Genomic DNA, 25,919 nt, shown 5'->3' on the forward strand with positions numbered 1-25,919 from the left:
CGCACTGTACGTTCATTAGCAGTTCCTTTTTTTTTTTTTCTTTTCTGCTGGTGATGAGAGATATGCTGTTGATGTTACGGGTTGTATCCACTGCTTTACAACCCATTTTGAACTCAGGAAAATAGCTTGAATTTGCTTTTTGTCTAACATCATTTCTAAACTCTAAATATAAACAACTAATGTCATTCAGTTCAGTTCAGTCGCTCAGTCATGTCTGACTCTTTGCGACCCCATGAATCGCAGCATGCCAGGCCTCCCTGTCCATCACCAACTCCCGGAGATCACTCAGACTCACGTCCATCGAGTCAGTGATGCCATCCAGCCATCTCATCCTCTGTCGTCCCCTTCTCCTCCTGCCCCCAATCCCTCCCAGCATCAGAGTCTTTTCCAATGAGTCAACTCTTCGCATGAGGGGGCCAAAGTACTGGAGTTTCAGCTTCAGCATCATTCCTTCCAAAGAAATCCCAGGGCTGATCTCCTTTAGGATGGACTGGTTGGATCTCCTTGCAGTCCAAGGGACGCTCAAGAGTCTTTTCTAACACCACAGTTCAAAAGCATCTTCGGCGCTCAGCTTTCTTCACAGTCCAACTCTCACATCCATACATGACCACTGGAAAAACCATAGCCTTGACTAGGTGGACTTTTGTTGGCAAAGTAATGTCTCTGCTTTTGAATAGGCTATCTAGGTTGGTCATAACTTTCCTTCCAAGGAGTAAGCGTCTTTTAAATTTCATGGCTGCAGTAACCATCTGCAGTGATTTTGGAGCTCCCCAAAATAAAGTCTGACACTGTTTCCACATCTATTTCCCATGAAGTGACGGGACCAGATGCCATGATCTTAGTTTTCTGAATGTTGAGCTGTAAGCCAACTTTTTCACTCTTTTCTTTCACTTTCATCAAGAGGCTTTTTAGTTCCTCTTCACTTTCTGCCATAAGGGTGGTGTCATCTGCATATCTGAGGTTATTGATATTTCTCCCAGCAATCTTGATTCCAGCTTGAGCTTCTTCCAGCCCAGCATTTCTCATGATGTACTCTGCATATAAGTTGAATAAGCGGGGTGACAATATGCAGCCTTGACGTACTCCTTTTCCTACTTGGAACCTGTCTGTTCCATGTCCAGTTCTAACTGTTGCTTCCTGACCTGCATATAGGTTTCTCAAGAGGCAGGTCAGGTGGTCTGGTATTCCCATCTCTTTCAGAATTTTCCACAGTTTTTTGTGATCCACACAGTCAAAGGCTTTGGCATAGTCAATAAAGTGGAAGTAGATGTTTTTCTGGAACTCTCTTGCTTTTTCGATGATCCAGCAGATGTTGGCAATTCGATCTCTGATTCCTCTGCCGTTTCTAAAACCAGCTTGAACATCTGGAAGTTCACGGTTCATGTACTGCTGAAGCCTGGCTTGGAGAATTTTGAGCATTATTTTACTAGCGTGTGAGATGAGTGCAATTGTGTGGTAGTTTGAGCATTCTTTGGCATTGCCTTTCTTTGGGATTGGAATGAAAACTGACTTTTTCGAGTCCTGTGGCCACTGCTGAGTTTTCCAAATTTGCTGGCATATTGAGTGCAGCACTTTCACAGCATCATGTTTCAGGATTTGGAATAGCTCAACTGGAATTCCATCACCTCCACTAGCTTTGATCGTAGTGATGCTTTCTAAGGTCCACTTGACTTAACATTCCAGGATGTCTGGCTCTAGGTGAGTGATCACACCATCATGATTATCTGGGTTGTAAAGATCTATTTTGTATAGTTCTTCTGTGTATTCTTGCTACGTCTTCTTAATATCTTCTGCTTCTGTTAGGTCCATACCATTTCTGTCCTTTTTCGAGCCCATCTTTGCATGAAATGTTCCTTTGGTATCTCTGATTTTCTTGAAGAGATCCCTAGTCTTTCCCATTCTGATGTTTTCCTCTATTTCTTTGCATTGATTGCTGAGGAAAGCTTTCTTATCTCTCCTTGCTATTCTTTGGAACTCTGCATTCACATGCTTATATCTTTCCTTTTCCCCTTTGCTTTTCGCTTCTCTTCTTTTCACAGCTATTTGTAAGGCCTCCCCAGACAGCCATTTTGCTTTTTTGCATTTCTTTTCCATGGGAATGGTCTTGATCCCTGTCTCCTGTACAATGTCATGAACCTCAGTCCATAGTTCATCAGGCACTCTATCAGATCTAGTCCCTTAAATCTATTTCTCACTTCCACTGTATAATCATAAGGGATTTGATTTAGGTCATACCTGAATGGTCTAGTGGTTTTCCCTACTTTCTTCAATTTGAGTCTGAATTTGGCCATAAGGAGTTCATGATCTGAGTCACAGTCAGCTCCCGGTCTTGTTTTTGCTGACTGTATAGAGGTTCTCCATCTTTGGCTGCAAAGAATATAATCAATCTGATTTTGGTGTTGACCATCTGGTGATGTCCATGTGTAGAGTCTTCTCTTGTGTTGTTGTTATTAGCAAAGAAAAAATCAAGTGAGAAATGTGCATTAAAATGATTTATGACATAACCACACTTGTTTAAGAATGTACTCCAATATCAAATGGCAAATTTCAACAATGCAAAAACTGCAGTTACCCTTGCACCGCCCAGTATCTCTCTTTCATACTTGCTGCCACATAGAGTACTTGTAGTAGTCTGTCCAAGACTGTGCAGGATGATCACACTATGTTTTTTGGTAGTTGTATATGTGTGATTTGCTTCAAGTTTGATGTGTCAACCATGAAAAAGGAGCAAGAGTCTCAGAAGCCTCTGCCAGTTTTTTCAAGTTCACTTTTGCTGACATATGGGATCCAAGTTGGCATTACCAGTAGGTACTAATTATGTGGCCAAAATCTGGGTTTTTTCAGATTTTAGATATCTCTGTTTTGATTAATAATATCAGTATCTGTGTTATTTCTTTCATAGCCTGATTGATAACTGTGTTGCTGAAAAGTTCCTGCTTAGAAAGTAGAATGGATATAATATATGGGTATAGTGGGTATATATGCATCGGCCATCTGAAGTGGATATAATGCATCAAGTATCTGAAGAGAGATAAGGGCAAGAGGGAAAAAATGCTTCATTGCCATTTTTTCTTACCAGCTGGTGAAACACAGACGTGAAAACTGGCACCCTTGATTCCTGGTGCCCTCACTTCTTCTCTCAGGCTCTCCGTGCTTCCTGCTGGATCCTGGGGAGCAGCAGAGGATGAACAGTTACCTCTGTCTCTCTGTGGCACCGGAGGGGTGAGAGACAGTGATCACATCAGGAGGAGACCTTCCTCCTGGGGATCGTTCTGTCAACAAAGAAATTCCTTCATCCTCAGTTCTTCCTTGGGTTGGAACAGAAATGACTGGCAGCCTTGGGTTGCTTTCCTGTGTATTTTATGTGTATTTGGAGAGGAGGGCAGAAGTTGTGCTTCCTCCAGGTTAAGGGCTTTACTTTTTCCGTGTGCTGCCTTGATTACCATAGATTAAATCTTCAGGTGTAGGACCATTCTCCCCAATGTCTAGAGTATGTTCCTCTTAGCTTCTGTACTGAGGCAGGGGCCCTAGTTCAGCATGATGAAAAGAACACAGGCTTTGGAATTAGATCAGGTTCATCTACTTAAGAGTGCTGTAAACCTAGGAAAGTTATATACCCTCTTGGCGCCTCAGTTTGCTCTTTGATAAAAATAAGGTTAAAGGAATTTGGTGTTATGCTTAACCATGTGGTAGACATGTAATAAATGTTAGATGTCACTGTTAACACATCTCTTTGTCCATTTTTAAAAAATTTTTATTCATTTTATCAATACTGAAAACTTGCTTACCACCTTTGATGTCTTCATATTAGTCCATGGGGTTGCAGAGAGTCGGACACACCTGAGTGCCTAACCGCTGTCTACATAGCATCTCTTCTGGGATAGAGAACTCTAGTGACCTCTTCCTGCCTCCTTTCACGCCCCGTCTCCTCATTTTATCACTCTGTGACAATTACTGACAGATCTTGGGTCTCAGTATATTAGAAGACAGTCATGATCATCAGGGAATACTTCCTGAGGGAGGCTTTCATTAATTGTAAAGTTTACTGAGGAGGGCAAAAGATGGTTGCCATATTCCATGTGTATGAGTGGCTCTGGATAAAGGCTCAGATATTGGAAGGGGAATTGCTGAGGAATGAGGCTGTAGAAGGTGAGTTTACTCAACCAAGAGTATTCTAGAAGGTTTTTGTAGTTCGTATGGCCTTTGGAGTTAGCTCAGACCCTAGGTCAGAAGCTTCCTCTGCAGTCATTTCCCCAGCGATGTGACCGTGGGCAAGCTACTCCCCTGTTAAATGGGGATGAGACTGTATGGCTTTGATTTCTAAGACCATTCAGTTTAATAACTCCTTGGAGGACATGGTGGAAACATTTCCTCTTTAAATTATTTATCACTTGTAGCCAGTTCTGTGATGTTTCCTGGTTGTAGAAATGTTAATGGGACTTTTTAAAAAAGTGCATTTTAGAAACAAAGCAGTGTGGTAATACTCAGTCTTGGGATGCTGGGAGGATTAATAAGATCGTGTATGTTAAGTGCCCATCCCAATTTAGTATTCAGTGAAGTGTAGTTATTATTAACAGATGAAAGGACATGAAAAATAATTTGATTGGGAACATCTGTAAAAAGAATTTTAAATGACAAGGTCATAATGTGACCAGGATCTGAAATTGGACTAGAATGAGGGGAAAGAAGACAAAAGTAATATTATAGAGGTAATCGAGTGTGTACATCAGGAGCAAGTTTTACCTCTTTACAGATAAAATTTTCCCTTTTTTGATGAGTTTGTGATACATGTTCCATTATAAACAGAGGGAATGTGGCAATTGTGGGATAAATTCATTCTTTTATTATGTTATGGGCCTTTTACAGTATTCCTGAACTTGCCACCATATAAGCTGCTAGTCACAAAAAATAACATATTGGCTAACTCATAGATTACAAAGGTGTGCTTTATATTGTTATTTTATTTTTGTCTTGTTTTTGTTTTGTTATGGGGTAGGGGTGGCTGGCTGGCTAGGGATTTCTCATTAGTTTATTAGTTTAGTTCCTTGGCCAGGAAGATCTTGGCTTAGGTTTCAAACATCTTTATGTTTTGATTAGAGTGATAACTGAAGTTTTAGCTCTTCTTTCTTTTCTTTCTTTTTTTTTGCCCCAGGTCCAGCAAGACTATGAACCTCTGTTCCAAATGCTTTGCTGGTAAGTGCAGAAAAAGGGTTTTCAATTTATTTTTATTTTTCTTCTTTCGGTTTTCAAGATGGTCTAAATTATTTTAAGGCTGTCTATCTTTTGGGTTTATGCGTGGGTTTTTATTTTCTTTGCTTGTGTGTGAAAGTAGTTTCTCTTCACCAAGTTGCTTTATATATTTGTTTAGAACTGTTGAAAAAGTCTTCCCTGAGTGAAATGGAATCTTATGTGTACTTGTCTCAAACAAACTTTCCTCAGTTTACGGTTATTGGGCTATAGTGGGATTGTAAACACTCATGTTATAGAAGGGTTTTATATATACATACATATATATATATGTATATATTCATTTTTGATGTTGACTTGAATGACTAATGGTGAAGGTTGCTTTTACCAATGAGAATACAAGAGAAAGAATATTTTCATGTTGGAGTCAGAAAGAGAATAATGCTGAATTGGCTTTTCAAATTCAGACCCTCATTGAAATCACCTTGGGTAAGTCACTTAACCTCTTTGGGCATTAGATTAATCATTTGTAACATGAAGGGCTTAGGCTTGATGTTTGCCAAGGGCCGTTTCCACCCCCTAAATGCTGATTGATTGACTCCTTGATTTATGACTCCTTCATGAAGTTAGTGGGCTTCCCTCTTAGCACAGTTGGTAAAGAATCTGTCTGCAATGTAGGAGACCCTGGTTTGGGAAGATCCGTTGGAGAAGGGATAGGCTACCCACTCCACTGTTCTTGGGCTTCACTGGTGACTCAACTGGTAAAGAATCCACCTGCAGTGCGGGAGACCTGGGTTTGATCCCTGGGTTGGGAAGGTCCCCTGGAGAAGGGAATAGCTACCCACTTCAGTATTCTGGCCTAGAGAATTCCATGGACTAGTCAGTCCTTAGGGTCACACAGAATCGGACACGACTGAGTGACTTTCACTTTCACGAAGTTAAAACTTTAAGATTGTTTGTTTGTTTTTTAAGAACTCCACATCTAATGATCTTATGTAAGTCTTTATTAATTGGGATATGTTTACCTTTCATTATTACCTTTTTAATTACTTTTATTATTTTGTCAAAGACAAACCAGCACACAAGTTAGGTTAAGAACAGATTTTAATCAGTAACACACTGCTGTAGTAGGGAAGAGGGGACTTGTCTAGAGGGAACTGGGCATTTTAAAGGGAGAATGAGGGATTAGGGGAGGGATTGCTAGCTTGTCTCAGGATGATCAGGGGAGTAGAAAAATCACAAAGGGCTGGTTAGTATAAATGATGATTAGCCTGGCTGTGTGTGTTAGTTGACAGTTATTGAAGTGAGGATTTTATCCTCCTACGGAGAGGAAGTGAGAGATTGAAGCCCTATTCTTTCCAGTGAGTACAGTTAGAGAAATGGCTTTCATGTCCTTGAGAAGGACACTACTGAGTGATTGAGTTTTAGTAGATGCATATACATCTCAAAGGGGGATGAAGGAAGCATTCACATTTTAAGCTATTTTAAGTAAATGCTGTAGGATAGGGTAGTCAGGGGCCTATGGTTAGCTTTTGGCTAGAACAGATCTTAAATTGTTTTGGCAGCTTTGAGCTTTCGCAGAGAGGCACTTTAAATAAGAGGGACTAGGACCATCCTCGGGATGGGTCCTTGAGCTGTTAAAAACTGTATTAGTGGTTATTTAAATCTATTAGCATAGGGGGATATGAGTATATGAAATCATTTGTGTTGATACTCTAGTTTTTATGGGCCAAGGTTGAAGCATGGTTGAGGAGAGGACAGACCCTGGCTGGAATTTGGTTGAGGAGAATCTTTGTCAGTATTCATCTTCCATTCACTGTGCTGTTGGACAAAGAAATAATCGTAGTGTGATCTTTAGACCATTATGCCTAAACTAGGGGATAGGTTGGATGGAGTTGGGAAGGTTGGGAAAGTTGGCAGTTTGTTTCTGTTAAAAGTCTGGAACTTGTCAAATTCTTTAGGTTTTTAAAAGGAAAAGGTACTGGTAAGGTACCTTTTATTCAACTTTTAACGGAATCTCTGCCATGGTAAGTGAATGTGTTCTGCTTTTCTTGCTCTGCTTATCTGCAATAACAGATATGAAGAAATGCTTTCTCACTGGTGAGAGTTTATGGCTCAAAAGGTAAATAATCGGCGTGCAATGCAGGAGACCCAGGTTCAGTCCTTGGGTTGGGAAGATCCCCTTCAGAAGGGAATGGCTACCCACTCCAGTATTCTTGCCTGGGGAATTCCATGGACAGGAGCCTGACCAGCTGCAGTCCATGGGGTTACAGAGTGAGATATGACTGAGAGACCTAACACTTCCATGTTTTCATTTGTAGTAAAGATAGAGTAGCAGTGAGAGAACATGTATGTTGTGTGTCTTTCTCCATGTAAAACTAGTTCCCCCATGTGATTCAGTGAAGTGTAGCTGGGGGGAAAGTCAGGTACCTTGAGTCAGGTGGTTCACGTCCAGTACTCAAAGAACTGTCTCATGCCCCTAAATAAATATAAAATTTAAAGATTATCAGTGAAAATAGTTCAGCCATGTTTCTTTGGATTTGTTACAGTTTTATTTTCTATGGTTGTCATTATTTTTTGAATCTCTGGTGGTCTGTGTCCATTTACACTTTGTACAGCTTTGTTATTTTTGCTTTTAAAAATATTGAGAATATTTTCAAGTGTGTAATGAAAATATTCTCTCTTTTCTTCTTTATCTCTACCCCTCTGCTCCTGATTTCCCCAACCTCATTTGAAAGGAATGACTCATAAACAACATCTTGCTTGCTGAAGCAGCATTTGGTGTTCTTTTTGAAATTCAGAAGAAAAAAGATCATTGAACTTTAAAGATAAAGTGGTGGATTTTGTTGGTGTATGAAGATAAAGTATAGAAATGCATTATTGCAGCAAAGGCATGAAATGTGCAAGACAACATGAAGATTACTTTGTCCAAAAGCCTCTGTGATTTTAAGTAGTCTTTTAAAGTGTATCTTAAAGTGTATATATACTTTAAAAGGTGGAAAAGTTGCTTTAAACATAGCTGTTGTGTACCATTAGGTTAGTTAAAGAGATTTTTCAAGATTCATTTTCAAAGCTATGGTGGGAAAGTGAGTTTGTTACAACATATTTGCATTAAATTGAATAAAATGAGTAAAAACATGTTTAAAGTCTTGTCTAGTTTTAACTTTTTCTACCCCCTTTATGTTACCTGCCATACTCTTGTTTTTCATTAAACATTTCATATTGGCTTTTTTTTTGGCTTTACTTAACAAATCAGTAAATATTTATAATAGAAAGCAAAAATTTCTTGACATGCTACTGATAGTTATATTAGGATGATATAAACATTTTATTGGTTGAAACACTACTTTTTAATGCAGTTTTTCAAACTGTATTGTGGATCATTAGTGGGTATAGAAATCAATTTAGCATTTAAAATTTGAGTACAATGGAAAACAGTCTGGGTGCATCACAGATATCAAGGGTAAGATATTATTTGTGAAATTTCTGAGATACATACATAAATGAAAATAATGTGCAGTGGGTTGTGATATAAATATATGTTACAATGGAGTATGGTTTAAAAAGTTTAAAGCCACTGAATTGCAGAAATTCATTGGAAAGTCATTGAGTTACTGGAGATCTCATTCTCTTTGGAAAATAGGGCATATTTCCCTTCTATCTTTAGACAAGGTGTTAACCAGCTGATTTCTTATGATCTTGGTTTGCTCTGAGCTCTTGACTAACTTGGACTATGTAATTTTCTGTGTGGAAGCATGAACTGATCCCAATTTCCTTGAGCTGTGTTAGGGTATACAGAAGGTGGTCTTGCCTCTTAAAACTATAGAAATGCCTGGGGTGTTACTTCTGTTTGAGTGCAAACTCATTTTATGAATTTTTGAGTTTTAGATACCAACTGATCTAGACTTTTAGGGACATTTAGTATCAAATTCACAACGACCTCCCGTACTACTGTATTGAAGCTCAGCTATCATTAAAGCAATGCTTTTCACATAATGAGTTTGCTGAAAAAAATATGTATGTCAGAAATATCAAACAGGATGATCACAAGTGGGGAAGGCAGAGATTTTAATGACCTGACTGAAGTAACTCATCTCTACCATCCTCGGAAATGCTTGCTGTGGGGGACGGAGGAGTCTGGTAACCAGAGAGTAGCTGTGATCCATGGACCGTTATACGTTACAAGGGAGTGAGCCTGAAGATAGTTTCCAAGGGGTGGGAAATTGTTTCAGTAGATTCTTTGATGACAGATGCTTATCAGAAGACAAACTTAACAAGTGCTGAGTGTAAAAAGAACCAGTTTATTCTTAAAGACCTTTAGATTGCATATATGTGGTTTTTAATAATTTTTAGCAATTTCTTAAAAAAGAAAAAGGACCCTAATGTGTCTGTTTATTGACTGACAAAAGTACTTCATTGCAAAATCAAAGTAAGCGGGTTCTTTTAAACTGCAGACATGATTTTGAACATATTGTTCCATTTAAGCCTAACTTTTAAGAAACTTGCTATTCTGTGATTCACATAAAATTGGAAAAATAAGGGAGGGATGATTAATCACAGTGTGGGAAGTTGTTTTCTAACCCTTTAAGAATTGTGAGTGTATATGCTAAGTTGCTTCAGTTGTATCCGACTCTTTGCAACTGCATGGACTGTATCTGGCCAGTCTCCTCTGTTCGTGGCATTCTCCAGGCAAGAATACTTGCTTGGGTTGCCATGCCCTCCTCCAGGGGATCTTCTTGACCCAGCGATCATATCTCCTGTTCCTGCATCACAGGCAGATTCTTTACTGCTGAGCCATTAGGGAAGCCCATTTTATAGAATATTTCCTTTAAAAAGTAATACTTTTAGTGCATTACTACGTCAGTTTCCACGTGTCTTGTCAGTTGAAGATTAAAGGAGATAAATCATCTCAACTTGTAATGGTTAATTTAATTTTCTGAAAATTAGTTTCAGTGTAATTTTCAGATATATATTTCTTAGTGGAAAGATAGTTAAGCATACTTTTGCTTCGTAATTAGTTGTGTCTGTGCCTTGTTAGTGGTGAAGAACATTGTGATAAAGAAAGAAAATGATACATGTCATGTAGGAAGCATGTTCTACCAAGACTCTAGAGATAACTGTACTTGATTTCAAAGGAATCTGTTTTCAGGTCCCTATTCACATGAATAAGCATAGATGTTGCGTTATGGTATTTAACATTGGAGAAAAATGTGATTATCAATGAATATATTTGTTAGTAGTGTTTGTCAGCTGGGAGAAAATTATTAACTTAGCATCGTAATATCCTATTCACTTTATTTCTTGATATTGTTTTACTTATTGTTTTAAATTTAAAGTGGACTTTGGAAAGAGGCTTTAAGGGATTGAAATAGCTAGTATTAAAGTAAGGTTCCTTTTTCCTCACTGCTGCATAAGTTGTATCCAGTCTGAAAATTACCAAGCTTGTTCATTGCTGTCTAATCTTCTGTATAAATCCAAAGTGATTAGAGTTTCATAATTTACCATGCCATTAGCTTGTTTGTGTTTTTTTTTTCCCTTTTAAAAATAACATAGGGACATTATTTAAATGCTGATTGAAGTATGTGTTGTATACTGTTTTAAAATATATGTATTTAGTTGCATGGGATAAAGCTGAGTGGAGGTTATGTGAAAAATTTAATTTTGGTAGTCTCAAAGTAAGTATTTGCGGGAGTTTTAATTAATTTCGACTTTGTTGAGACTTTTATTATTAAGTAATTGCAAAAATTAGAAATTTTTAAAAGTTAAGTGCATTCTACTTATGTCCGACAGACTCCAGAAGTGGTTAGTTTCTTTCTGGAATGAGCAAAATAAAGTTGGCTGTAGCTAGCAGCAGAGGGCGGAGAAGGCAATGGCACCCCACTCCAGTACTCTTGCCTGGAGAATCCACGGATGGAGGAACCTGGTTGGCTGCAGTCCATGGGGTGGCTAAGAGTTGGACACGACTGAGTGACGTCACTTTCACTTTCTACTTTCATGCATTGGAGAAGGAAATGGCAACCTACTCCAGTATTCTTGCCTGGAGAGTCCCAGGGACAGGGAAGCCTGGTGGGCTGCGGTCTATGGGGTCGCACAGAGTCGGACATGACTGAAGCGACTTAGCAGCAGCAGCAGCAGAGAGAATCTCAGTGTTGACATCCAGGGTAAATGATCCAGCAGTGGTGGGCATGAGATGGGGAGTGGTAGTTAAGCCAAATGCAAGCAGTTTTCCTTGAGGTGACTTGAATTTCAAGAAACTTTTCAGAACAGGGCAATAATAAGCAAACAGTTTCCTCATGAATCTGGGACTCTTACTGCTTTGGAGTTACACTCTAATTTCTTTTCTGCTTCCGTTTCCTGTTAGAAGTGTAGAGTAGAAGTGGCCTGATTCTAGTCACTTTTGAAAGGAAGAATGGTATCAGTAGGTTACAGCTGAGTTTTGAGGATGTACAGTAAGAGGAACTTAGTGAATCTGAACATTTTAAGCACTTCTTGTAATGCATGTTCCCTTTTAGAAATTGTGGGAACCCTGTATCCATCAGTAAAATAGAATAAAGAAAACACCCACTCTGAGTATTTTATAGGATGGTGGAATTTGAGGAGGATAGTAGAATCTGTATGCTTGTCATAGGTCGATTTTTCAAATCACCTTTTCCCAGAAGAGAGGCAGCTGCTGCTCTTAAAATGAAGCATTTGAATAGGGTATTTATGTTTTTGTAATTCTGTTAACTTGGTTACTGTTAACTTGGTTATTCTTTGATTTCTTTAAAGCCAAAAATCCAAGAAAGATTACTCAAGTATAACACATACATTGTCATGTATTTGTTAGTTCAGTTCAGTTGCTCAGTCGTGTCTGACTCTATTTGACCCCATGGACTGCAGCACTCCAGGCCTCCCTGTCTATCACCAGCTCCCAGAGTTTACTCAAACTCATGTCCATCGAGTCAGTGATGCCATCCAGCCATCTCATCCTCTGTCGTCCCCTTCTCCTCCTGCCCCCAATCCCTCCCAGCATCAGAGTCTTTTCCAATGAGTCAACTCTTCGCATGAGGTGGCCAAAGTACTGGAGTTTCAGCTTTAGCATCATTCCTTCCAAAGAAATCCCAGGGCTGATCTCCTTCAGAATGGACTGGATGGGTCTCCTTGCAGTCCAAGGGACTCTCAAGAGTCTTCTCCAACACCACAGTTCAAAAGCATCAATTCTTTGGCACTCAGCTTTCTTCACAGCAACAATTTTAGAGCCTCCCAAAATAAAGTCTGTCACTGTTTCCCCATCTATTTGCCATGAAGTGATGGGACCAGATACCATGATCTTAGTTTTCTAAATGTTGAGCTTTAAGCCAACTTTTTCACTCTCCTCTTTCTCTTTCATCAAGAAGCTCTTTCTTCTTTGCTTTCTGCTGTAAGGGTAGTGTCATCTGCATATCTGAGGTTATTGATATTTCTCCTGGCAAACCTGATTCCAGCTTATGCTTCATCCAGTCCAGCTTTTCTGATGATGAACTCTGCATGTAAGTTAAATAAGCAGGGTGCCAGTATACAGCCTTGACGTACTCCTTTTCCTGTTTGGAACCAGTGTGTGGTTCCATGTCCAGTTCTAACTGTTGCTTCTTGACCTGCATACAGATTTCTCAGGAGGCAGGTCAAGTGGTCTGGTATTCTCATCTCTTGAAGAATTTTCCACAGTTTGTGGTGATCCACACAGTTAAAGGCTTTGGCGTAGTCAATAAAACAGAAGTAGATGTTTTTCTGGAACTCTCTTGCTTTTTCAGTGATCCAAGGGATGTTGGCAGTTTGATCTCTGGTTCCTCTGCCTTTTCTAAATCCAGCTTGAACATCTGGAAGTTCACGGTTCATGTACTGTTAAAGCCTGGCTTGAAGAATTTTGAGCATTACTTTGCTAGTCTGTGAGATGAGTGCAATTGTGTGGTAGTTTGGGCATTCTGTGGCATTGCCTTTCTTTGGGATTGGAATGAAAACTGACCTTTTCCAGTCCTATGACCACTGCGAGCTTTCCCAATTTGCTGGCATATTGAGTGCAGCACTTTCACAGCATCATCTTTCAGGATTTGAAATAGCTCAACTGGAATTCCATCACCTCCACTAGCTTTGTTTGTAGTGATGCTTCCAAGGCCCACTTGACTTCACATTCCAGGATGTCTGGCTCTAGGAGGGTGATCACACCATCATGGATATCTGGGTCATGAAGATCTTTTTGTATAGTTCTTCTTTGTATTCTTGCCACCTCTTGTTATAACATCTTCTGCTTCTGTTAGGTCCATACCATTTCTGTCCTTTATTGAGCCCATCTTTGCATGAGAAGTTCCCATGATATCTCTGATTAATCTTGAAGAGATCTCAAGTCTTGCCCATTCTATTGTTTTCCTCTTATTTCTTTGTATTGATCGCTGAGGAAGGCTTTACCTCTCCTTGCTGTTCTTTGGAACTCTGCATTCAAGTGGGTTTATCTTTCCTTTTCTCCTTCGCCTTTTGCTTCTCTTCTCTTCATAGCTGTTTGTACGGCCTCCTCAGATAACCATTTTGCCTTTTTGCATTTCTTTTTGAGGATGGTCTTGATCACTGCCTCCTGTACAATATCATGAACCTCCGTCCGTAGTTCTTCAGGCACTCTGTCAGATCTAATCCCTTGAATGTATTTGTCACTTCCACTGTATAATCATAAGGGATTTGATTTAGGTCATGCCTGAATGGTCTAGTGGTTTTCCCTACTTTCTTCGATTTAAGCCTGAATTTGGCAATGAAGAGTTCATGATCTGAGCCACAGTCAGCTCCTGGTCTTGTTCTTGCTGACTGTATAGAACTTCTCCATCTTTGGCTGCAAAGAATATAATCAGTCTGATTTCAGTGTTGACCATCTGGTTATGTCCATATGTAGAGTCTTCTCTTGTGTTGTTGGAAGAGGGTGTTTGCTATGACCAGTGCATTCTCCTGGCAAAAGTCTGTTAGCCTGCTTCATTTTGTATTTGTTAGAGAGAGACAGTTTAGCTCATCAGATTCTCTGAATCATTTTCTGTCCATTGGTGTGTTTCTGTCTGGTATGGATGTCTGAAATTCAGAATATTGTAAAGTAGTAATAAACGTCCACAAGCTAACCTAGAATTAGTAAACATTTTGTAGGTTTTTTTTTTTTTTTTGCTCTATAATATATCTTACAAGGGAACTAAAATCTTAAAGTTTTCTTTTACCATAGTTATTCTTCATACTTTTTACTATGAATAGGTATTTATATAAACAATGTGTGATTCTGTTTTTGATATGTAAAAGTGGTTTGTTACACTACTTACCCTGCAACTTGCATTTCTTATTATCCTTGGCCATGTGGAATGTGGGGTCTTAGTTCCCTGACCAGGGATTGAACCTTCACTCCCGGCTTTGGAAGCATGGTGTCTTAACTACTGGACCACCAGGGAAGTTCCTGTATTTTTCAAAACGCTTTTCCAAAGTAATCATTTTGACACATGTTGCTCTGGTTCATGTTAACTGTTACAATCTATTATCATGAAAGTCTTAGTTTCCAGGAACAGTCTTAGTTTATGATTTTTGTTTCTTAATTTCCTGGAACAGTCTTAGTTTATGATTTTTTTAATCAGTGAAATTAGTATTATCCCTTTGTACTTCACCGTGCCCCAGTTTGGTTGATAAATCATTGGTCACCTTCATTGAACTCTGCTGCAGTTTATCTAGTCCTCTGCCGATGGACAGACATGTAAGTTGATTTTCAACTACTGTTTTTATACCACGGTTGTCATGACCTCATGTTCTCGCTTTCTCTCTGTTTTAACACTTGCTTGACTATGTAACACTGTATCTGTATTAGAAACCCTATCTTTGTGATGTGGCTTCCTTGCTCTCAATTGAAAGCAAGGCAGAGGCAGCAGATCCTTAACTGATTAGCAAGGCCAAACCCTGGCAGCCTTTTCTCACCTCTTAGTCTACAGCAGTTTGCTGTCTTACTAATAAGCATTTTAAAATTGTGTGGTTAATTATTACGCTGCTGCTGCTGCTGCTAAGTCGCTTCAGTTGTGTCCGACTCTGTGCGACCCCATAGACAGCAGCCAACCAGGCTCCCCCGTCCCTGGGATTCTTCAGGCAAGAACACTGGAGGGGGTTGCCATTTCCTTCTCCAATGCAGGAAAGTGAAAAGTGAAAGTCAGGTTGCTCAGTCGTGTCCGACTCTTAGCGACCCCATGGACTGCAGCCTACCAGGCTCCTCCGTCCATGGGATTTTCCAGGCAAGAGTACTGGAGTGGGGTAATTATTAATCTAGTCAAGATAAATTGAAGATGATCTTGTTATGGAAATTATGTCAAAAATAGTTGTTGCATTTCTAATGGGAAACAAAATGCTCAGTGCTTTAAGTAGCAGAAAGACAACTTATTTTAGGCCTATGTAGGAAAATTGTGAGCGTGTGTCATTGTTTTAGATAAAGAGGAAGAAATTTAATAGTCACCGAGTGTTTTGAGATAGTTTGGCTCCGTTTCTTGAACTTGGTTCTGCCCACGTTATCAGTCTAAAGCTGTGGTCTCTAATGGTGATATTGCACAAGATAGTTGGAATTTCTACTAAGATTTGTTTTTATCATTCTTTAAAAATTGCTGGTTTTTATAATGTATACACTCTTACTGGTATCAGTTTCCTAAAGTTGCTATAATTACTACACATTTGGTGGCTTAAAACAACAGAAGTTTGTTCTCTCAGAGTTTTGGAGGCCAGAAGTCTGAAATCAAGATGTCAGCCACAGGGCTGGAGTCTCTGAGAGAGAACCTCTTTCTTGCCTCTTCTAGCTTCCGGTTGCTGCCAACCCTCCTTGGCTTGTTAGATGCCTTACTCCAGTCTGCCTTTATTTACAGATGGCCTTCTCACCAGTGTGTGTCTGTCTTGTCTGAGGATGAGTGTCATTGGATTTAGGGCCCCACCCTTACATGGGATGATCTTATATAAAAAATCCTTAATTATGTTTGCAAAGATCCTATTTCCAAATAAGATTACATTCACTGGTTCCAGGTGGACCTTTTTTTTTTGGGAGGGGGAGGGGGGTTGTGAAGGGGGCACACCATTTAACTGGGGCTTCCCATGTGGCTCAGTGGTAAAGAATCTGCCTGCAGTGCAGGAGATGCCAGAGGTGTGGGTTCGATCCCTGGGTCAAGAAGATCCCCTGGAGTAGGAAATGGCAACCTGCTCTAGTATTCTTGCCTGGGGAATTCCATGGACAGAGGAGCCTGGTAGGCTACAATCCATGGGGTTGCAAAGAGTTGGACATGATTGAGCCAACTGAGTACACATACCATTTAATCCACTGTAGGAGTATATAACTATTTTTAAAACAAAAAGACCTATAAGAGGTGTATACTTAAATTCTGTACTGATGGGCACCTTTGTGAAAGAGGCTTGGAGACCCCCCAGTTCCGAGATCTGCTTTGCTTAGATCTGGTTGACTCCTTTTCATGTAATAAAGTCGGCCCTCTATGACATGAAAAGTGATGAATTCAGTGCTAATGCTTCATGGTTTCAGACAAATGCAGACTAAATAAAAATGATCACTCAGTTTTATGGGCTTCTTTTAGATTTGGTGGGCACATGGGTAACTCTCAGGTAGACTCAGAAAGCACCGTGACACTTCTGTGCTTCGCTCGTCTTAAGCCCATGTGCTGCAGGCACTTGGAGTAGTTCTGAGTCTGGTTGTTTCCTTTGTGCTTGAATTAGAGGGTAATCATAAGGTTGCTTTTTGATCTTTTCTTGGTTATACTTAATTCTTAGTCCGTAGAAGGGATGGTGGGAAACAAGATAGAGCATTAGTTTCAGACCATTAATGTATAACTAAAATATGATCTTTAACGATACAAAATTTTATAGCATTAAAAATACCCCAACTGCTCAAACTGGTTCTTAGTGTATCAAGTAGAACTGACTATATGTTAATAGTCTTAAATATTAGTCGCCAAGTCATGTGTGACTGTCTTGCAACCCAGTGGACTGTAGCCCTCCAGGCTCCTCTGTTCATGGGATTTTCCAGGCAAGAATACTAGAGTGGGTTGCCATTTCTTTTTCCAGGGGATCTTCTTGACTCAGGGATTGAACTTGTGTCTCTTGCATTGCAGGTGGATTCTTTACCACTGAGCCACCTGGGAAGCAGTCTTAACTATTACCAAAGTTTTAAATTTCTTAATTTACTGTTAGACTAAATATTGGCTATAGAGGAGAAAAAAAAATACATTAAGCTAAGACTTCTGGTTTGGAGAAAACCAACAAGGGTACATAATCTTAAGAGAATGCCAAAAAAGGATACTTAAAATAGCAATGAAATAAGAATTACTGTTTGTAAAATAAGATGGAGGCAGTGCGTGGACAACTTTGTTTTTAATAAGGCAGCAGAATCCCGAAAAGAAGTAATTGCAGTAGTAATAGCTAACATTTTTGCAGCCCTTTTATATTACAAAGCCGTCTTGTACAATATTATCCCATTTGAACTTCACAGCCTTGGCGATTTTGTATCTCCATATTACAGATAAAGACACGGCAGCTCTGATGGATTAGATAATGTTCCAAAAATTAAACAAATCTTAAAGCAGAGAACTGAAATTTGATTTTAGGTGTTTACACACCAGTCCCTGTCTTGCACCACTATTTGAGTTGTCAGCAGTGAAGGCAGCTGGTGTAGACAGGGTTGTACTGTGAACACTCTGCAGGAATGTAGCTGTTGGGTTGTTTTGCATTTTAGATTAAGGTTAGACACTTTTCCTGTTCTCTTTTCCTTTAGTTCAGTTGCATTTTGTCTTTCGATCTCAAGGGAAAACTGGAGAAACAGTGCTGGAAGCTTCACAGAGTAGCTGATTTGGGGAAAGATGTGCATGTGTGGTGGGGGGAGTGTTACGTCTAATCCTTTTTCTATTTTGGTGGTGAGATCTTCATTTCTTAATGTCTTTCTTCTTGTTCATATAACTTTTAGCTCATTAACCCTGCCCTCTGTACTGCATAGTGATGCACTATTTTTAATTTAGTCTCCTGTGTTTTGCTTCTCAGAAGATTTTTTTCAAAAATATTATGAGGTGTGATTTAATTGCAGGGCTGTTTTGCACATTGTCAGTGTGAAGGCAAAGATGAGTTTCATATTTAGACAGTGCAACCTTCAGGTTTCACTTGTTAAACCTTCTTGTTGGTATTCCTATTCCCTCATACACATGTATGCATAATAGTATTGGGAAAAAGTCTGGTTTTGCCGTATCCATATTTAAGCAATTTGGTTGAATTATGGAAGAACCTGTCCTCAGCCTTATGTATTTGCTCATTTGGAAACCTTGTATGGTTTATTGAGACACTAGTGATTTGTTCCCCAGCCTCCCTGTGGATTTTGTTCCATATTACAGTCTAGTTCCACCTCTCTGTCCCATACTCCTGCACTGTTAATTTGTACATTTCGATGCAGTTTGTTTCATTGTGTGTTTTTGTAATCCAAACTGAATGTAATGAGCTGTGTGCTTCAGGGACATGGCTTTGCCTTGCCAATTAGAACAAAGTGGTTACTGAGAAAGAGTATGTTTTAAATAAAACATGGCACCTCTTGAGTGGGACTGATGCTCATTTGGGAGTAAAAGATGGTTTTAACTCTTTGGCTCACAAAGAAGAGCCATTACTAAAGATCAGCACTTTTAAAGGGGGGAAAGAAAGGTAAATAGTTACTACCTCCATAAAATATAGTTTTGTAAGTTTCCTTATGGACTTAGTAACTTGTAAAGTTTGTCATTTCAAATCCGCTTGTTTTTTCCCATGATCAAGACGTGATAGCAACATTTAAAAAATTTCTGCAGACTTTAATTCTGCTGCAGTTTCTGAATTTTGCATTATTCATGTTTAGGAAGGTGAAGGTCTATAAAACATAACTGTGTTAGCCTCTTTATTTTTCTGATATATCAAACCAAGTTTTTAATGCAATAGAGTCCCCCCCCCCAAAGATACTTGAAAATTATGAGGAAAATGTAAGATTTTTTCTTAGTTGTGAGCATGTTACTTTATTTTTACATGATAAATAGAATTTTGAGCTATCAGTGACTTAAGACTATTTGGAATTTTAGCAACACTTTTATCAAATATTTAAAACACAGATGTCTTTGAATAGGTCTTTATAGGCTGACAGTTTACTAATTCGCTCCATAGGGAGACTCTCATAAGTTGATTCAAATATTGTATTTGTATTTATACTTAAAAATAATAGAGTTCTGTTTTTGGCTGATATACCAGATAAGCTCTCGAATCTAACCTTGGCATAAGGAAAGCAATGAAGTTGCTTTTTGTTTTTTTTTTAAAAATATTTTTCCATTGGACTTGTTTTGAAGGAAAAAACAGAACTTTATCAAAAGCTTTGAAATATAGATACCAAGGGGAAAGTTACACATATAAAGACTGGTAATGGGCTTACACAAGATTTTAACGTTTATTAACCTATACATGCAAGAGAGAACAAGAGGAATGCATTTCTATGAAATAATTAAAAAATGTATAGGTATACCCTGTTGGGGGGAAAAATGTTTCTGGAAAAGTGAGCTCTGAACTGGAAGAAGCTAGTTTAATAGGACTGAGCTAGACTAAACTACACCTTTCTAACAATCATAATGTCTTGAAAGCCCTATAGATGGTTTTAAAAGAAAGTCATTATAACAATATTATTAAAGGCACTGTACTCAATTTTTGAAGACTAACACTCAGAATGATAGTGAAAGTAAAAAGTGAAAGTGAAGTCGCTCAGTGGTGTCTGACTCTTTGCGACTCCATAGACTGTAGCCTACCAGGCTCCTCTGTCCATGGGATTTTCCAGGCAATAGTACTGGAGTGGATTGCCATTTCCTCCTCCAGGGGATCTTCCCAGCCCAGGGCTCTAACCCAGGTCTCCCGCGTCGTAGACAGACACTTTACCGTCTGAGAGGTAGAACAGTTTTCTGAATAAAGAGAATTACCTGCCTTCTTAACATAGTTCTGTTGACTGAACTAACAGGCCAAGACAGATGACTTAAAAATATTATCAGTGTCTTCAGAAATCACTGAATTTGCTAGCTTTGCATAAGATGACCATGGTGTTTTCTTTGGCTAATATGGTTTAAGATCCAGTCACTGTTAAATTTATTCCCATGCTTGAAGCACAGATTAGTGTGAGAAGAAATTTCTCTTAAAATACTTTTAACACAGATTCTATACTTCTAATGGCAACAGAAACCTAGATTGTTCATTTCTTCTGTGCCCATTCAGTTACTCAGTATATGTCATAAGTGTTTTATAACATTGTTTTTAGGAAGTCTAGAAATGTTAAACCTCCATTAATCAAGAGTTATTAAGAAGTGGTGATCATGGAATATTTGATTGCAAGAAATCTTAGTCTTTCCTACCTAAAACACTGGTTTATTCCTAATGTCTATTAAATTAATGAGTTTCAAAATAGACTGAAGTAATGGGGATAAAAACTGGCTTGTTTTTCATCTTTTATGTATCTTCCAACTTCAGTTTCTTTTCTCCTTTCATTGTGACGGTGCTGTGTTAGTAATCTTGAAGATGGAACCAGAAAGAAATCTGTAACAAAGTGGCAACAACATTTTTATTTGTGAATATTTATAAGGGATTATATGTGTTATTCTACCATTTGTTAATTCATTTGCTGATGTTTGTTACTTAAGTTTATTCTTGTTCAGTAGAGTAGGTACAGTTGACAACTTTGTTTTTACATGCACATTATATCTTCTAAGATATATTTATTACAATTACTTTAATCTTAAAATTTTCCTTAAACATACTTGTGTTATAAATGAAATTTATCTCATATAGCAATTAAAGAATTACTAAGATGTCCTAAAAATGTTTTTTGTATCATTAGTGCTTTAAGCCCCTAAACTTCACAAGTCTTTATGTATATATACACACACACACACATATATATAAATACACACACACACACACATACCCCCACCCCATCACCTCCCCTTGGCCCCCAACTTAAGATAAAGTGTTTCATGTCCTAAGATATATGTGCTCTCTGGGAATAGACCTTTTTATGATGTCCTTCTGTCAGGTGGTCTGGTTTTATGAGATATCACAAAGCAGACAAAATTCTACTCTCAAAGTACTGCTGGAGAAGCAGCCTAAAAAAGAAAAGAGAAAAAAACCTTGTATGCTTCCTACTGGCCAAAATTTGTCTTCATTGAAAGGAAAGTCAAAAGGAATAAATGCAGTTTTCTTTGGGGATGAGTGAGGTGTGTTGTTTTTGACATACGGTGGGTGTCACATGGAGATGGTGTCACTTACAGCTTTTGTAGCATTTAAGAATTTAGGTAATGACGGTGTTGTATATGTAACACTTTGTCTTTTGAGGGGTTGTGGCCAACTGCTTAGTGAATAACAATGAAGCAGGTGATTTTGGACAGTGGGAATTTTGTGTTGGAACATCATCGACATAGTCTTAGATTAGTTAGCAGTGGTAATCACTTATTTTTGTATATATCATTGACATAATCTTCGCAGTGGTATTCATTTATTTTTGTATATGCCAAATGGTATAATCTTTATAAGACAAAAATGAATGTCTTGCCTAAAACACTTTTAAAAATGTATGGTTATCATATAAAATATCTGACTTTGTTTTAAGCGGATGTTTTACTTTTTTGATATTAATATTTTGAACCTGTGAAAAGCATAGCTCTTGCTTAAGTGCTTGTCAGACCCCTGTACACTTGAGGCACTGCTGGTTATCAGTCCTTGTTAAAATTCTGTGGGTGACTCTAGTTCCAGCATAAATCAGAATTCAGAGAACCGGCGCACCCCAATATCAGAGTAGTGTTTTTGATATCTCAAAGGGCTGGTGTCCTTTGTCTGTTTAGCGGCTGCATTGAAAGGCTGTCTGGGACCTCTGTGTGGGTTTTAGATGGAAATAAATGCAGGGTATTCAGGGTAGAGATTCTGAATAAGAGAATGGAAGGGAATGGAAAGGCACACAACAAGCCTGTTTTTTTAAAAAAACACTGCAGCCAAGGGAACCTTTTCAAAGTATATTGTAAAGGTCAGATTTCATGTATTTTCTACTTGTGCTCTGTATGACTGAATGGAGGCTATTTCGCTACTGATTTATGTGTACCATGACTCGGTATTTTGTGAACACCTAACATTGTTAGCACTCTTGTCTTTGTGTGGCCTCACCCTTAAGAGAGAAAACAAAGGCTCAGTCTGAGTTTACAGAAGCCCTTTCTTACAGACCTTTGCTGCACAACGCACAGGTGCACAGCCTTAGAGGGAAAGTAATTGTTCTGAGTTTTCAAAAGCAGAACTGGATTTTCCCTTCCTTCATGTACATTATGAAGTACCGACAAACCTTTTCTTGGTGGTTTACTCTTCTTATTCTTTAGTGCCCACTAAAGAATCATGGTTGAGGGAGAGGGAACATTACTTTTTGTTAACTAGTATCTCTTCAATTCATTGGTGATTTAATTTCTCACAGCATTATCAAAGAAATTGATTTTTTTTTTACTGCTTTGGAAACTAGTTTTTAAAAGTTTTGCGTGGGTGAAACTTGAGGACACAGTGCCGAGTGAGATAAGCCAGTCAGAACAGGACATAACCGATTCCGCTTACAGGAGGCACCTAGCTGGAGTGGTCAGATTGACAGGACAGGAAGTAGAATGGTGGCTGTCAGTGCAGAGGGAGGGAAGGGTGATTCTAGAGGCGATTGTACAGAATGCCACTAAACTGTTGCTTCAAATGGTTGAGATGGTCAATTTGATGTTATGTATATTTTACCACAATTAAAAATAATAATTAAAGAAGCTGTTTAGTCTTGGATTTTAAGTATAATTTTGCTCTCCACATTTGCCAAGAATCAATCTTTGTTCCAGTTTCTTTTAAAAATCCATTATCAATAGGAAATTAATTGTCAGTATTCCTTTTTATTCTATGCAACCAATAAACTAGTAATCTTCAGTAGAGTGGAAACAAAGTATTTACAGAAATGAAAATGAGAACAGAAAACTATTTTTTACCCTCCTTTAATTGTCTGTGTTTAAGTATTGTGTAAATATAATTTATCAAGAAAGTGTAGTGGCTTTGATTTTGGGCAGACTATTTGGAATATGGAGGTCATTATACCTCCCTCACTAGGAATCAAATGACATGAGGTAGATGAAATCTCTTTAGAAAGTATGTATTTTGTCAAAGTACTACATGCACATAGTTGAAATAGCCAAAATATTACATGTGGCAAAATGCCCCACCCTGCCCTACTCTCTCCAGCTTTTCCAGATGCAGCTACTTTCAGTTCTTTTTCTTCTGAATTTATACTCCGTGTATTTATGATTAGTGTACATATACTGCTACATTTTGATTGATCACTTTTAGGCATTTTAAGCTTTTTGTTACAATGTATAAAATGTTTGCTTTTTCACACCATGCTCCCCTATCCCCTTCCCCTCCAGATATGTTTACAGTGCAACTTTTAGTTAAATAAGTCTTCTGTATTTACATTGTTAAGGGTATATAAGTATTATGAGCTATGGGGCATTTCAGTATACTATAATATTTCCTTTATGTTTTCCTTTCCTGGGTATTTATTTCCCAGATATTTTAATATTATTTTTATTTTAATTCTCTTGTATTCAGAAAATATATTTTGTGTGAATTCAGTTCTTTTAATACTTTATTGCGACTTACTTTATAGCCCAGTATGTCATGTCTTGGTAAATGTTTCATGGGTGCTTGAGAAGAAGGTACGGTCTGCTGTCGTTGAGTGGTGTGTTCTATAAATGCCAACTAGGTTCGGTTGGTTGATAGTGTTTGTTCAAGTGTATATGTTTTTTTTGTTTTTGCCTCCTTGTATTTATCAGTTATTGGGAAAGAGGTGTTGAAATATCTGATTATAAATGTGTATTTTTCTATTTTTTCCCGTTATAGTTCTGTCAAATTTTGCTTCATGTATTTTGAAACTCTCTTATTAGGTTCAAAAATGTTTAGGATTTTCATATATCTTTAGGAATTGATCCATTATTATGAAATAACTTGCTTTTATTCTAGGTAATATTTGTTTTAAATTTTACTTGGGGATTAATTTAGCTACTCAAGCTTTCTTTGGATTAATGTTAGCATGGTATATCTTTTCCTCTTCTTTACTTTTAACCTGTTTATGTTTATAATTATTAATACATGCAGGTAAGTGGTTTCTCTTTAGAAGCAGTGTAATAAAACCTTACTGATGAGCAGTTCTAATATCTAGATTTGTTTTTATTCAAGGAGAAAATTTGGCTCTTGAATCTAGATGCTGGTGTGGAATAATTGTGCATAGATTTAAAATAAACTGAAAACTCGAAAGACACCGATGAAAGAAATTAAAGACACAAATAAATGGAGAAGTGTCTTGTTTTGATTAGTTTGAAGAGTATTGTTAAAATATTCAACTACTTAAAGCAATTTCCAGATTGATTCAGTGCATAAAATTCTTAATGGCATTTTTCACATTTTCTTCAGTTTTGTATGGAAGCACAAAAGACTCCAAATAAAACCAAGTTGATCTTGGTTAATTAAAGCTGGTTGTTACTGCTTTCAAACTGTTTACAAAGGCATAGTAATCAAAACACTGTGGTAGTGGCATAAAGCAGACACAGGCCCTGGAGAGACATCGAGTGCCCACATATAAGCATATCTGCTTATACAGTCAGCTGGTCTTGGGGCTTCCCTGGTGGCTCAGAGGTTAAAGCGTCTGCCTCCAGTGCAGGAGACCTGGGTTTGATCCCTGGGTTGGGAAGATCCCCTGGAGAAGGAAATGGTAACCCACTCCAATATTCTTCCTGGAGAATCCCGTGGACGGAGAAGCCTGGTAGGCTACATTCCACGGGGTCGCAAAGAGTCGGACACGACTGAGTGACTTCACTTTCACTTTCACTTTGAATCTTTGACTAGGCTGCTGAGAATATACAATGGACAAAGAGTAGTCTTTTTATTAAATGGTGTTGAGAATACTGGACAGCCACCTTCTGTCATGTTCATGAAAATGAACTCAAAACAGATGAAACACTTAACTGTAAGACCTGAAACTGTAAAACTTCTGGAAGAAAGCATAGGGAAAGAAAAAGCTCTTTGCTATGACCTTGGCATAAATATGACTGCATTAAATAAAAAGTTCCACACAGCAAAGGAAATCATCAACAAAATGAAAAGGCAGTATATGGAAGGGGAGAAAATACTTGCAAGGCATGTATTTGATGAGGGTCTGATATCTAAAATATATAAGGAATTCATACAACTTAGTAGCAAACCCCTCCCAAGTAACCTGATTAAAAACTGGGTGAAGGACCTGAATAGACTTTTTTCCCCCAAAGAAGCATACACATGACTGAACAGTAAAAAGAGCTGAAATGAGCCAGGCAGAGACACAAACACTGTCATCTCAGTTATACCTGGGATCTAAAAAAAGTACAGGTCAGTACAAATCAAAATCACAGTGAGGTATTACCTCACACGAGGAAGCCTATTATCAAAAAGACAAAAGATGACAAGTGTTGGTGAGCAGCATGGAGAAAAGAGACCCTTTGTATACTGTTGATGGAAATGTAAATTCATACAGTCATTATGGAAAATATAGTAAGCTTCCTCAAAAAATTAAAATAGAATTACCATATGATCCAGCAGTCCTGCTACTGGGTATATATCCAAAGGAAATAAATCAGTATCTCAGAGATACCTGCATTCCCATTTTC

The 25,919-nt window shown here is 38.3% G+C and overlaps 1 protein-coding gene across 2 annotated transcripts in view; it reads left to right on the plus strand.

The window, feature by feature from the left end:
* The window catches only part of ZFAND3 (zinc finger AN1-type containing 3), a 328,963-nt gene that overhangs the window by 103,013 nt on the left and 200,031 nt on the right, over positions 1–25,919 (plus strand). For both annotated transcript variants that reach the window (XM_061399069.1, XM_061399070.1), the window contains exon 2: positions 5,153–5,193. In XM_061399069.1, the coding sequence (XP_061255053.1) occupies positions 5,153–5,193 (41 nt within the window). The remainder of the gene's footprint in view (positions 1–5,152; positions 5,194–25,919) is intronic.

Source organism: Bos javanicus, chromosome 23, assembly GCF_032452875.1.
Source record: "Bos javanicus breed banteng chromosome 23, ARS-OSU_banteng_1.0, whole genome shotgun sequence".
NCBI classification, from domain to species: Eukaryota; Metazoa; Chordata; class Mammalia; order Artiodactyla; family Bovidae; genus Bos; species Bos javanicus.